The sequence below is a fragment of the Musca vetustissima genome, unplaced genomic scaffold, assembly GCF_032173495.1.
Source record: "Musca vetustissima isolate MV318-11 ecotype Yass unplaced genomic scaffold, APGP_CSIRO_Mvet_v1 utg41848, whole genome shotgun sequence".
NCBI classification, from domain to species: Eukaryota; Metazoa; Arthropoda; class Insecta; order Diptera; family Muscidae; genus Musca; species Musca vetustissima.
This window is the reverse complement of record NW_026880481.1, coordinates 51,419-64,881: the sequence shown is the minus strand read 5'-3', so window position 1 is coordinate 64,881 and position 13,463 is coordinate 51,419. Positions and strand designations below refer to the sequence as shown.

The 13,463-nt window shown below is 34.6% G+C and overlaps 2 protein-coding genes across 2 annotated transcripts in view; one reads left to right on the top strand and one right to left on the bottom strand.

The window, feature by feature from the left end:
• Positions 1-305, top strand: part of LOC133326157 (elongation factor-like GTPase 1) — a 58,005-nt gene extending 57,700 nt beyond the window's left edge. Inside the window, exon 2 of the mRNA XM_061534836.1 lies at positions 117-305. Coding sequence (XP_061390820.1) covers positions 117-305 — 189 coding nt within the window. The remainder of the gene's footprint in view (positions 1-116) is intronic.
• A 1,644-nt stretch (positions 306-1,949) lies between these two features.
• Positions 1,950-9,389, bottom strand: LOC133326156 (probable peptidoglycan muropeptide transporter SLC46). The gene is made up of 5 exons (XM_061534835.1): positions 9,369-9,389; positions 4,511-5,314; positions 2,572-2,910; positions 2,166-2,500; positions 1,950-2,091 (listed from the first exon to the last, which is right to left on the bottom strand). Exons 1-5 carry the CDS (start codon positions 9,387-9,389, stop codon positions 1,950-1,952), a joined length of 1,641 nt encoding a protein of 546 aa, XP_061390819.1.
• Positions 9,390-13,463: the final 4,074 nt, after the last annotated feature.

Genomic DNA, 13,463 nt, shown 5'->3' with positions numbered 1-13,463 from the left:
CCTTTATATCGGTATATACAATTATTAGATATTAATACACAATAAATTTAAAACTTTAAATGATATTTAATACTTATCAAATTAAAATTTAAATGATTCAACTTTCTCTCCAACAGGTAATTGACATCGATCCCTTTTGGGTACCCACAACCGAAGAGGAATTCACCCATTATGGTGAAAAAGCTGATTCGGCCAATCGTGCCAAACTCTACATGGACAGTGTGAGACGCCGCAAAGGTCTTTATGTCGATGAAAAAGTTGTCGAACACGCTGAGAAGCAACGAACCCTAAGCAAGAAGAAGTAGTGACGTTTTCCCGGTAAAGAACAAGGGACTTATTTTTGTTTTTATACAATTATATTATTCTTCAACGAAAAATTTATTTAAAAAATATTGAGCCACAAGTGCCGCTCTTAACCTTTACACGTCTAACTTTGATTTTTCTTAATAAAGCATTTGTAAAGAAAATATTAATGTTTTTACTGAAACACAACGGTATCAAAATATGGGTAGGTATTATTGTAGTGTACATTAAATAAGTATGTCGGCATGTCTATTGAAATCACAATAGCTATCACAATATTTACGATAAAGCTTTGTAATTTTGCACATATATTACTACTACCCCTTGGATATTTGTTATTAATACTGCGATATATATGTCCAAGCTTTAGTATAACCTCCATATAACGGAATCTGCTCACATTCGGGATTTTGAAAATTGTATCCGCATTTTCCAACCGAAGGAGCTTCAATTTGGCATTTCATGTTACTGAAGGGCGCAAAACATTTTTGCAGCTAATTTTCAATATATATTCGTCCATTTCTTGACATTGCGTCCCATATAAAGGTCAGGTCCTATTTTATATATTACTAGCATATGCCCGCTACTTCGTTAGCGGAACTTTCCAAAACCACATTAAATTTTATAGTTGAAATCAATAAAAATTAATTCAGCAACACAATATTATACCCTTCTTATAGCCTTCTCCACACTGTGGTACAGGGTATTATATATTTGTGAATTTGTGTGTAACAAGCAAAAGGACACTAGATAACTCATGGTTCCTTTTGAGAATATGCATAGGATCACTTTCTAAGTCGATTTATGCATTCCGTACAGTTTGCATTTATGATCCAAATTGGATGAAATTTGGCACATATAACTTGCTTGGCCCATGGACTAATCCTATTGACATTGGGAAAAATCGGTTCCGATTTAGATATAGTTCAGCGTACTAAATTGAATCTTGAATGATGTGTGCTAAATTTCCTGAAAATCGGTTCAGATTTCGATATACCCCCATATATATTTTTTTCGGATTTAATGTAAATGTTGCACCAAAGCCCCTATCTTTCATTCGATTCGAACAATGTGTTGAGACTTGAATGAAAATCGTTTGAGATTTAGATATAGTTCCCATATATTTTCTTCCGATTTAATGTAAATGGTGCGCCAATGTCCCTGTATATCCCTCCATTTGAACGAAATTTGGCATAGGGTACAGACCGAAGGTATATATGTGTCGACAACACAAACAGACAATTTTTTGTTTTTACTCCAAAATAAATGTTGCAGTATTCAATTTTTACTTACCTTCCGCACGTTATTTTTATTGAAATTGTCCATATTTTTTTTTGATTATTACAACTTTATTATAAAAATAAAAATAGGATACATATTGTGTACAAAAAATCTAAAATAATTACAATGTAAACTATTTTCTACAGAAACATATAATATTATATTAAAAATCATAATTCTATGTCAATCATTACTTAAATGTAAAACGTTCTGTTAAAAACAACCAACTTTCGAGGATTTTTTAGTATTTTGTTGTTGTGTCTTTTTCTTCCCATTGTGTGACAAACATATTTAAACTAACCCAACTAATTCATACAACTAATGCAGCTTTTTTCTATTAAAACGTATACAAAATACTGTTGCCGTTAGTTCTGCTTAACATTATCTATTTGATTGTTATGTTCATCTGTGTGTCGTACGACAGCTGCATCTCTAACAATAGTTTTCTCGCTTTCACTAATTTCCGGCACTTCCAATAGCCTATCGCCCAATATAATGTGTATAGATCTGTTACAAAGAGGAAGTAAATATTTGATGATGTAGAAAAGAAAACAGTCGTTGTGTATTTCGCAATTACTTACAGTACTAGAATAAACACGCCCATTTGGGTGGCAATGGTCAATAAAAATATGCCATCACCACCTTTGCCTTCATCGTTCAGAGTGGCCTTATACACTTGCGAATAGCAAACACCGCTTATAAATGGTACAGCATTATCGCATACCGAAAGTAAAGCAAACACTTTACCCCTCTCCGAAATGGGTACAATTTTCGAGGTCATTGCACGAATCATGGGCCCAACAATGGGACCCAAACTGCAAACAATAGCTCCCACATAGAAGATTAGGCCCGTTTCGGCAAAATAAAAGAACAAACGAGCAATGGCATGGGCCCAAGCGCCAATGAAAATAATAATCTACAAAAAATGGCAATTGAAATTGTTACAGATAAACAATAATAGTACTTAGTAGCAATGGTGAATCTTACGGTATCTTTCCAGCCAAATACTTTATTCATTAACGGCACGCCAACCAACATAGCCAGCACATAGGCGGACGACTTAACCGTTTTAAATGTACTATAGACATCGACACCCCATTGGAACTTAAATGCAGTATAAATGTAAAGATATTGTCCCTCATCTCTCTGGAACGTATACAGGGCCATGGTAATGAGTAGGATTATCAAAAAGCTTCTACGATTTCCGGGTCGTTTCTTGGTTAGAACAGCAATGGAATCGACAACATGTTGTTTATCGAAGAAATCACCGAAAAAGCCACACCAACCCAATTCTCGAAGGGAACGTTGTTTTTCTGTTGTTTGCCACTAGAAAATGAAATACAAGGAATATAAAAGATATAAATTGAAATCATAAATAAATAAAAAACAGAAAAAATCGGAAGAAAATATATACGGAAGCTATATCTAAATCTGAACGGATTTTCAGGAAACTTAATACACATCATTCTGGGCTTAATTCAATACGCTATGTCGAATTTCGTGCAAATCGAAAGATATATAGGGACTTTGGTATACCATTTACATTGAATCGGACGAAAATATATATGGGAGCTAAATCTGAGCCGATTTTCAGGAAACCTAACACACATCATTCTAGATTTAATCCAGTGCGCTATGCAACATTTCGTGCAAATCAAAAGATATATAGTAACATTGGTACACCATTTACCTAAAATCGGACGAAATATATATGGGAGCCAGCAACGTACACAGGATTTCATTGGGGGGCCGGTAGTACAAAATGAAAAAATCGCTGTTGCAAACAAAAATTTACTGTGAAAAAAAATTCAATTCGAGGGGGGCCCGGGCCGCCCCCTGCGTACGTCCCTGATGGGAGCTATATCTAAAACGGAACCGATTTTCAGGAAACCTAACACACATCATTCTAGACTTAATCCAGTGCGTTATGCCAAATTTCGTGCAAATCAATATATATATAGGGACTTTGGTGCATCATTTACCTTAAATCGAACAAAAAATATTATATTAGGAGCTATATCTAAATCTGAACTGATGTTCAGGAAGCTTAACACACATCATTCTAGACTTAATTCAATACGCTATGCCAAATTTCTTTCAAATCGAAATATATGTAGGGACTTTGGTACACCATTTACATAAAATCAGACGAAAATATATATGGGAGCTATATCTAAATCGGAAACGATTTTCAGGCAACTTAACACACATCATTCTAGACTTAAGTTAGCACGTTGTGCCAAAGATTTATAAGTACTTTGGTACACCAGTTACGTAAAATCGGACAAAAAATATGTATGGGAGCTATATCTAAATCAGAACCGATTTTTCAATGGGGTTCGTCCTTGGGCCAAATAAGTGAGCTGTGCCAAATTTCATTCAATTCGAATCAAAAATGTGACCTGTGCTTTGTTTACAATTTAACATGAACAGACGGACGGTCATGCATAAATCGAATCAGAAAGTGATTGCTGGTAACTCTAAAGTCCACGAAGAAAAATCGTGGTATCCCTTTATGCGACCATTGCAGGTTATTTCTGAGATGATATTTCTGCAGTCAAATCTAAAGCTGAATATTTTTGTATTTTTGATCATCTTGTTCGTCCTTATTTTCATGAACCGTGAACTAAAATACCACAAAACAAGATTTTGAGCCTCCAAATATTCAATAAAAATGTTGCTCATAAGATTGCAAATATGACCCTCAAAGGCGAGAAATCGATATTCGTATGTTTTTATCGTCCGATTTCTTGTCTTTGGCGGACCCTATCTAAAATCTTATAAGAAACATTTTTGTGTATAATTTGGGAGTCAAAAAATTTCGTCTTGTGGCATTTAGTTTACTTTTCATGGAACGAAGGACGGAAAAGAAAGAAAAAACTGAAACAAAATATCAGAGCTAAACATCGCGTCTAATATTCCTTACCTTTAGATTAATAATTGTATAAATTATGGACAACGCCAACAGTGAAGCGTTCAGTGTAAACATATTGGCATAGGAACGATTAAAATGATTATAGAACAGATATGAACCCAAGGCCACACCGGTGGGCATAGCACTCAAATAGACCACATCCAAAATTGTAACTCTCAATGTTCGATTTTTCAGTGTCGATATATCCGAAATATATGCAAAACATGAGGCAAATATTGCAACATCTGCTCCCGTCAAAGCGCTGGGCAATGTGGCCGTGTAGAGGATATATTCGACGGGCCACGATTTCATTCGTGCATTAACCACAATCATTACAGAGTAAATGAATTTTCCACACAAACCCATCAATAAGGGGAATTTCCGTCCGCGACGATCCGAAAATGAACCCAAAAACAGGGCCAATATAATTGGGAAGACATGTGCCGATATCGATTCCCATTGCAGGAACCAGGCTGTGGTAATTTGAACTTGTTTCTTGTATTCGGCATTTTCACTGTCCTTGATGTGTTCGCAGATTTCATCGGTGAAATTGTTATTGACCCGACAGGCTTTTTGCAGGAAGAAGTCCTGCTCCACGACTGAGGTAATCATAAAAGCGAACATATACAGGAACATTGTGGGTTCCACTGAGATTTCTTTGTACCATGGTGAGAATATGGCTTTTCTAAAGCGTACACATTTGCTGTCTTTTGAGGTAGATGGCAGAGGTGATGACGATTTTGTGTCGTGGTGATTTGGATTGTTTCCATCCATGATGTATCTTGTTGAAGTTGGTTGTTCAGTTAATTTATCCTCCTGAAAGTAGGCAACAAAAACAAGATATATCATTAATAATAGTCGATAATAGTGTGCGCTGTAGTAGCACAATTTTGAAAAAAATCGTCGCAATCGGAGAAAACTTTGAAAATAGATACGAGACTTATATCTAAATTTGAACCGATTTCAATTAAATTTAACAGACATTATTCTGCAATTTTCCGATTAGGGGAGACTGAGGCACCTTTGGCATGGGGTACATTCGGCAATAGCGTTTTCGATATGAAGCTCTCCTTGACAAAAATATAAAGAACCCAAAAAGACAACTACGCCATTAGTGAACTTTTTAGTTAAAAAAAATTTCGTCCTAGGGTATTTATAGACATGGACAGAGGGTAAATTCCCCTGTGAATTGGGTAAATACCCATTTGTGGGTATTTATTTGGGTATTTACTATACAACATCTTACACCCTATTTCCGTTTTTTTTTTATCAAATCGATTTAGAATGGATACTTTTACGATACTTTAAATACGTGGGTAAATACCCGAGTATTTATCCAAAAAATTTGGCCGCCTATGTTAAGTGGTTTGCCAGTTAATGAGTTTAAACCCAATTTTTGGGTAAATACTCAAAATAGGGGTGCCTTTGTATGGGGGCTACCAGAAAACGTGAACCTACATCGATACATATTTGCATGGATATTTAGTACCCAAAGAGAACTCTCTATGCCAAATTACAGCCAATTTGGTGGCTGGCTGGGGGCTATATCAAAACTTAGACCCAGGGACCCCATTTTCCATTTCAATATTTGCATTGACATTAAAAACGTATAAGCAAAATATTGGCCAGCTGTGCCAAGTGGTTCGGCTGTTAATAAGTTTATACCCAATTTTAGTGTAAATACTCGGGTATTTACCCAAGTATTTACTCACGTCTTTAAAGTATCGTAAATCTATATATTCTAAATTGATTTGATAACAGAAACCCGGAAATAGGGTGTAAGATGTTGTATTACCGATTCAATATAGTAAATACCCACAAATGTTTATTTACCCGGTATTTACCCACCCCTTGGGTATTTACCCTGTAAATACCATCTCTAGGTATTTACTTTATTTTGCCGCATAGTGTAATCAGTTGTATGTAGTGGTAAGAAAAGTAGGTTAAACATTTAGTTTAACAACTTTACTGCTATAAATTTTAAAATGCTGACTGAAAAGTGCCTACTGCTACTATATTGGTTTCAAATTATAATTTAGCTTACTACAAAACCCGGAAATTAAATTAATGTAAATATATATATATATATATATATTTAGTTCATACGAACCAAAGCCCCTATATATTTTTCGATTTGCACGAAATTTTGCATAGCGTACTGAATTAAATCTAGCATGTCGTGTGTTAAGTTTCGTGGAAACCGGTTCAGATTTAGATATAGCTCCCATATATTTTTTCTGCCGATTTAATGTAAATGGTGCACAACAGTCGCTATAAATCTTTCGATTTGCACGTTATTTGGCATAGCGTACTGAATAAAGTCTACAATGATGTGTGCTAAGTTTCGTGAAAATTTTTTCAGATTTAAATATAGCCTCCATATATATTTTCTAATTTTTTTAGATTTGCGCGTAATTTTGCATAGCGTAAGTTTCGTGAAAATCGATTCTGCTATAGATATAGCTCCCATACATATTTTGTTCATTTGGCACATAATTTTGTACCATGAACTGAAGTTAATATTAATTAATCTCTGACAAGTTTCATTGAAGTTGGTATTATTTATATATTGCTCCCATATATATTTTCGTCCGATTTTAGGTACATAAATGGTGCACCAAACTTATATATATATAAATATCACTTATTTATGTTCGTTCAATTTCATGTTAATGTTTCTTCGAAGAGCGACGTCTATTAGGATACATACAGAATACATCAAAGTGGTGGAGAGTATCATATAGTCGACCCAGTCCGACTTTATTACCTTGCTTACTGGTTTTACATACATATTTGACATCATTTATGAAAAACACTAGGGTACATCTCTACTAATTGAAAGCATTTGTTTATTGCTAAGGAACAACCGCGAAAAAAGTGTTAAAAAAAATGTTAAATTTGTATTTGACAATAACGTTAGAAATTAATTTCGCCCAATTATGCCTGATTTCTGTTATTGAACAAACAGTTCAATTAAGCGGGTATCGGATAATTGGTTCCTCGGTTAATTGAACAAAAAATTGTGCAAATTTTGATGTGCAGTCAACCGAAAAATACTGTATTTGCATTTTGTTTGAATGGCATTTAGCGGCTTTGGACCAGGCTGGCGATTCGCAAGATAAAATAGGTCGTATCACACATTTATACAATATGTTTTATTCGGCAGATTTTATTTGGATCGCCTACCTTTAATTGGCATTAGTGATCTTAATGTTGTTGTAGCTTTGTCGCATGCATATTCAATATGGTGCCGAAATATCCGGGATAACTCCGAGATACTTAATATTTCTTTTACCTTCATGTAGTAAGGTAAAAATATTTGTTTTACTATATATATATATATATATATATATCAGCATAATTTTTTTTTAATTCAAGTCTAAATTTGTTTACGATCAATAAATATAAACACATTTTTTTTTTTGGTACGATACTCGTTGCAAAATAAAAAATGCCGCTACCATAGATGCAATAAAAACCAGTAAGGAAAAGAGTAAAGCCGGACGGGGCCGACTATATGATACCCTTCACCACTATGGGTATATCAAACAGGACTATTAACATGAAATTGGAAATGTGTATCTACCTAGATCTATCCATAAACATGTCATTCGTTTGTTACATTGGGACAAAAGTATGTAAACCGACTTCAAATAAATATCACTAGGTCAACCGTCGGGTTATGTCTGTACTTCTAGAAAACGCAACTACGTAATTCTATGCTCAATTTTGTACGTTGTGCAAAATTTGATGCATAGAGTCGTCTTTTGTCTGCAGGCAGGTTAAGTTCGAAGATGGGCTATATCGGTCCATGTTTATGCATAGCTCCCATATAAGGGTACCGCTCAATTTTCGACATTTTGGGATTTTTGAGCGTGTTTTTCTAGCGAATTCGCTGATATTTGGTACATTGGGTTATTTTTGGGTAACAAATGTCTCCACAAAATTTTATAAATAATGGTCAAATCGAAGGATATATAGGGACTTTGGTGCACAATTTACATGAAATCGGACGAAGCTATATATGGGAGCTATATTTAAATCTGGACCGATTTTGACGAAACTTGAAAGACATACTTCTAGGCTCAATTCAGTACGTTATGCCAAATTTCGCGCAAATCGAATGATAAATAGGGACTTTGGTGCATCATTTACATGAAATCGGACGAAGCTATATATGGGAGCTATATCTAAATCTGTACCGATTTTCACGAAACTTGGCAGACATCATTCTAGGCTTAATTCAGTACGTTATACCAAATTTCGTGCAAATCGACAGATATATAGGGTCTTTGGTGCACCATTTACCTTAAATCGGACGAAACTATATATGGGAACTATATCTAAATCTGAACCGATTTTCCCCAATTTCAGTAGGGTTCGTCCTTGGGCCAAACAAGTGAGCTGTGCCAAATTTCATCCAAATCGGATTGTAAATGCGACCTGTACTTTGTTTACAATTTAACACCAACAGACGGACAGACGATGGACGGACATGCATAAATCGACTCAGCAAGTGATTCTATGCATATTCTCAAAAGGAACTATGGGTCTATCTCGTTTCCTTTTGCCTGTTACAAACATATGCACAAAGACATAATACCTTGTACCACAGTGTGGTGAAGGGTATAAACACAAGACGCGCGACTTTTGCCCAACGTGTACACGACCTCTATCACGTTTGCTGTTGCATTTTGCAAACATGTGTATTCACAAAGCCATAAGACACTGTACCACAGTGTGGTGTTGGGTATGATTATTACTTTGAAAAAATATTGTCCCGAATGCTATCGTTTCGTTTTAATGGTAATTGAAATTGCGAAAAATTCAAATATTTTTTATCTTATACTATATTTAACATAAAACTTACTTGTTTTAAAAGTGGATCCATGTTTAAAAAATGATTTTTTATTCGTTAACAAAATCACAGAATAATTAAAAAAACGAAAAAAAACATAAGAATCACATAATATTGATTCAATTAAAGCCAATAACAAAAATCATTCACATCACATAACAAAAAAAAAAATGCCTAAATTCGAGACACAAGGCACACTGTCAGACGACACACACATTAGGCGTACAATGTGTCTGGCCAAAATTGGAACTTGTTTGCGACGACATATTCTGCGTATTTTTAAAACGAATTTTGTTTTTTGGTCTGCTTTTATAATTAGTCACTATTTGTTGTAAATGCAAGGGCTATTATATATATGTTTTAATTTAATTTTTATTTAATGATTCTTCTTTAGTAAATTTATTTCGATTTGATGTAATGTGCTTTGTTGAATGTTCTTTTTCTTTTATTGTATGGGAAACCAAAGACAGAAGAACAACAAACCCCACGATGGTAAACAAATTTACTGAGCGCCAAATTCCAACCACCGAAGCACGGCACCGCTTATGCTGTGTTAGGTCATAGTGTTGACAACATAAACAAAAAGGTGGCTATAATTTCGACATTTTCTATAAAATCGCTAACCATGGGGAGAAAAATCGCTAATTTTGGATAAACAAGATATATGCGACGGAGAACTCATGGTGAATTAAACCGAAATTTGCAATATATTTTTATCTGAAGATGTTCTCATTGCTAAAAACTCAATGAGGAATATAGACTACAATGTGTTCAGAATCCGATTTTCTCGAAAATTTACACACGTCATTCTAGACGCAATTCAGTACGCTATGCCAAATTCCGTGCAAATCGAAATATATATAGGGTCTTTGGTGCACCAATTACATTAAATCGGACGAAAATATATATTTACTAAAACCAGAAGATTTTTGGAAGCAGGTAATTTGATGATAGATCATCTTAAAATACATTTCTATTGATAGTTTTCATTATATTAAGGTTCTGTTTACTGACGAAAGCAAATTTAATTTGCACGGGTCAGATGGAAAGATGTATGTGTGGCGTAAGCCAAATGCTGAATTTAATCATAAGAATACAAAAACCACTGATAAGCACGGAGGAGGTTCTGTTATGGTTTGGGGCTGCATGTCGTGTGTGGGAGTAGGCAATTTGCATTTTATTGATGGTAAAATGGACCAATTTGTCTACCTCAACATTTTAAAACAAAATGTAAAGCAAAGTGCAGACAAATTGGGTATCGCGAACAACTTTGCCTTTTATCAAGATCCCAAGCACACATCAGGTGTTGCAAAGCTTTGGTTGATCCATAACTGCTCAAAACTTATACAAACACCTGCACAGAGCCCAGACCTTAACGTAATTGAGCATCTTTGGGAAGAAATAGCTAGAAGAGTGTATAAAAAAAATTTAACTCCTTAGTACAGCTTAAGGAGACTTTACTGGAATCGTGGAACTCCATAGAGCCGGAGGTATGCCCGAATTTGTTCAAATCAATACCGATGCGTTTACAGGCCGTTCTGGACAACAAAGGATATGCAACTAAATATTAATTTCTCGATTTTTTCATTTTTTAACATTGATACTTTGCTTTGTCCGATTTTGCGTTGAACACAATAAATTGAGTTAATTATGTTTTCCTGACGAAATTTACTGTTATCACTAGAAAAGTTGTTGTTTTTTGTATTGTTCAGAAATATAAGTAAGTAATGTGTAAATAAAAGCGAAAAAAACTAAACATTTATACAATTTTTTTTTGAAATGTATAGCATTATTATATCTGACAACCACTTGTCCGATTATTCGATGGAGCCACTGTATATGGCAGCTATATCTTTATATAAGGTGTATGTTATTCAATTAGCTTTATATTAAATTTACAAGTTTATAAAATATTGACCCATTGTTTGAGAGGTACAAGAAGGAGAGGGCCGACAGGTCCCACCTTCGGACTTTATCTAGGCTTCGTAAAGGTAATAGATTGTGTAAAGTTTGATTCAAAGTGGGTCTGGCAGTAAACGGCGAGAAGACTAAGCTGATGGTATCAACGTGCACGACGTCCAGTAGACTCGGACCAACTGTGGAACTTGAGAACTACAGCTTCGACGTAGTTAAAGATTGTATATACCTTGATACCGCCATAAATAAAAAGAATGACATCAGTTTTGAAATTCGGAGAAGGTTTGTGATCGCCAACAGATGCTACTATGGTCTAAGTAAGCAGTTTAGAAACAAGGCCAACTCTCGCCAGACCAAACTCACACTTTACAAAACGCTGATACTACTCGTGCTGTTATATGGATCTGAAGCATGGAAAAGATCTACGGGCCGATATGAGTCGACGGTGAATATCGGCGTCAATTGAACCACGAGCTTTACAATTTATACGCGGACATTGACATAGTCAGTCGTATTGAGCTGCAGCGACTACGGTGTCTAGGCCATGTAGTGCGAATGAGAATGCCCCAGCTCAAAAGGCATATAAAACCGAGTCTACTGATGGTTCCCGCAGAAGGAGAAGGCCACGAATTAGATGGAAAGACCATGTAGAAAACAACATCTTGCAACGTGGTCTTTCAAATTGGAGGCAATGCGCACAAGACCGACGCGCTTGGAAACCTTTTTTAAACTCGGCTTATGGAACAACAGTTCTGTAACAAGCCAGATAAGTAAGTAATGTTTGATTCAAATAGGATATTCCATTCGCTTAATTTTGGATTTATAAATTTATTTATAACGCATTTGTAAATCGACTCCAAATTCTCTGCAAGCGAATTTGGTCCAAAGAAACATGCGGTCTAAAACCAATATACCCTCATTAGCGAACATTGGCAAATTTGAATTTAATTCAATTTCGCATCAACACAAAACATAAGTTATCAATATACGGTCTTTGTAAAGCCACGTGTTTTAATATGCCTCGTGAGCTGTTTAACCAACGGCAAAACGCCTCGCATAATGGTGAGTACGTAGGTTCTTCCCATGGCCCTCTCAGTGCAAACATTGATCATTAAGCGTGACTCGAAAGAGAAAAAAATCACTTAAAATAAATAATACATATTTTTCAATAGAAATAAATAATTTAATAATTAAAGTAAACCACTCATTAGAAAACATGTACATTAAATGGAAAGAATTAGGTACCATAATAGGCCCAAATTTAACCACCGCGAAAATTAGAGTATTAATCGCGTGTTAACAATTATACATTATCAAATCAAAGAAATCGCAACAGAAGTTCGTTGGCTTCTGGTGTACAATTTACTTCAGTTTCCTAATGGGAAAGTGTGAAGCAGCAAATCCCTTTGCAATGAAAAATTCCTATTTTCAATTTTTCGCGTTTTTGTAATATATGGCAGTGACTCAATTGGAGGAAGGATCTGGAAGCTATAGAACTATAAATTTGCAAGGTTTGTTTGTTCTTCAATTTTATTCTGAGAATTCATAAAAATTACATTTCGAAAATAAATAAAATGTATTGATATTTCGTATTTTTGTTTACATATCTCGACATATCAAACTGATACTACTCTGCAAGCATTTGAAAGTGAGTTTCTGACTCCCTCGCCTAATGAGTCACTTCCGCGTCACTTCTTTCCCGGGAAAAGGCGATAGTTTGTATATTTACAATAACAAAACTATTGTTGTTTAGCTTTTATCGGCTTGGAGTTACTTCTAAGTGTCGTTTTGGAGGATGAAAGAAGAGGGTTCAAATTTTACAATAACAATTTGCACAGTTTCAAAATGTTCTATTATTTGTTTGGGAAAAAAGGGGAGAAAACATATATATATATATATATATAACTCAGTTAAAGAAGTATTTTCAAAGTGAATGGTAATCGACAAACAAAAAGTGAATTAAAATTTATTACTAATTTTAAAAATAATAATATTTATTAAGTGTCTTCATACAAAAATACGAAATATCAATAAATTTTATTTATTTTCGAAAAAAAAGTATAATAGTGTAAAAATTATTAAAAGAAGTTAAAAAAATAATTTTTAGATTTGTGAATATATTAAAGTTATTATTAACAAAAAAGAACTGTGAATAACTATTTAGAATACCTGACTAAGAAAATCGCTTTC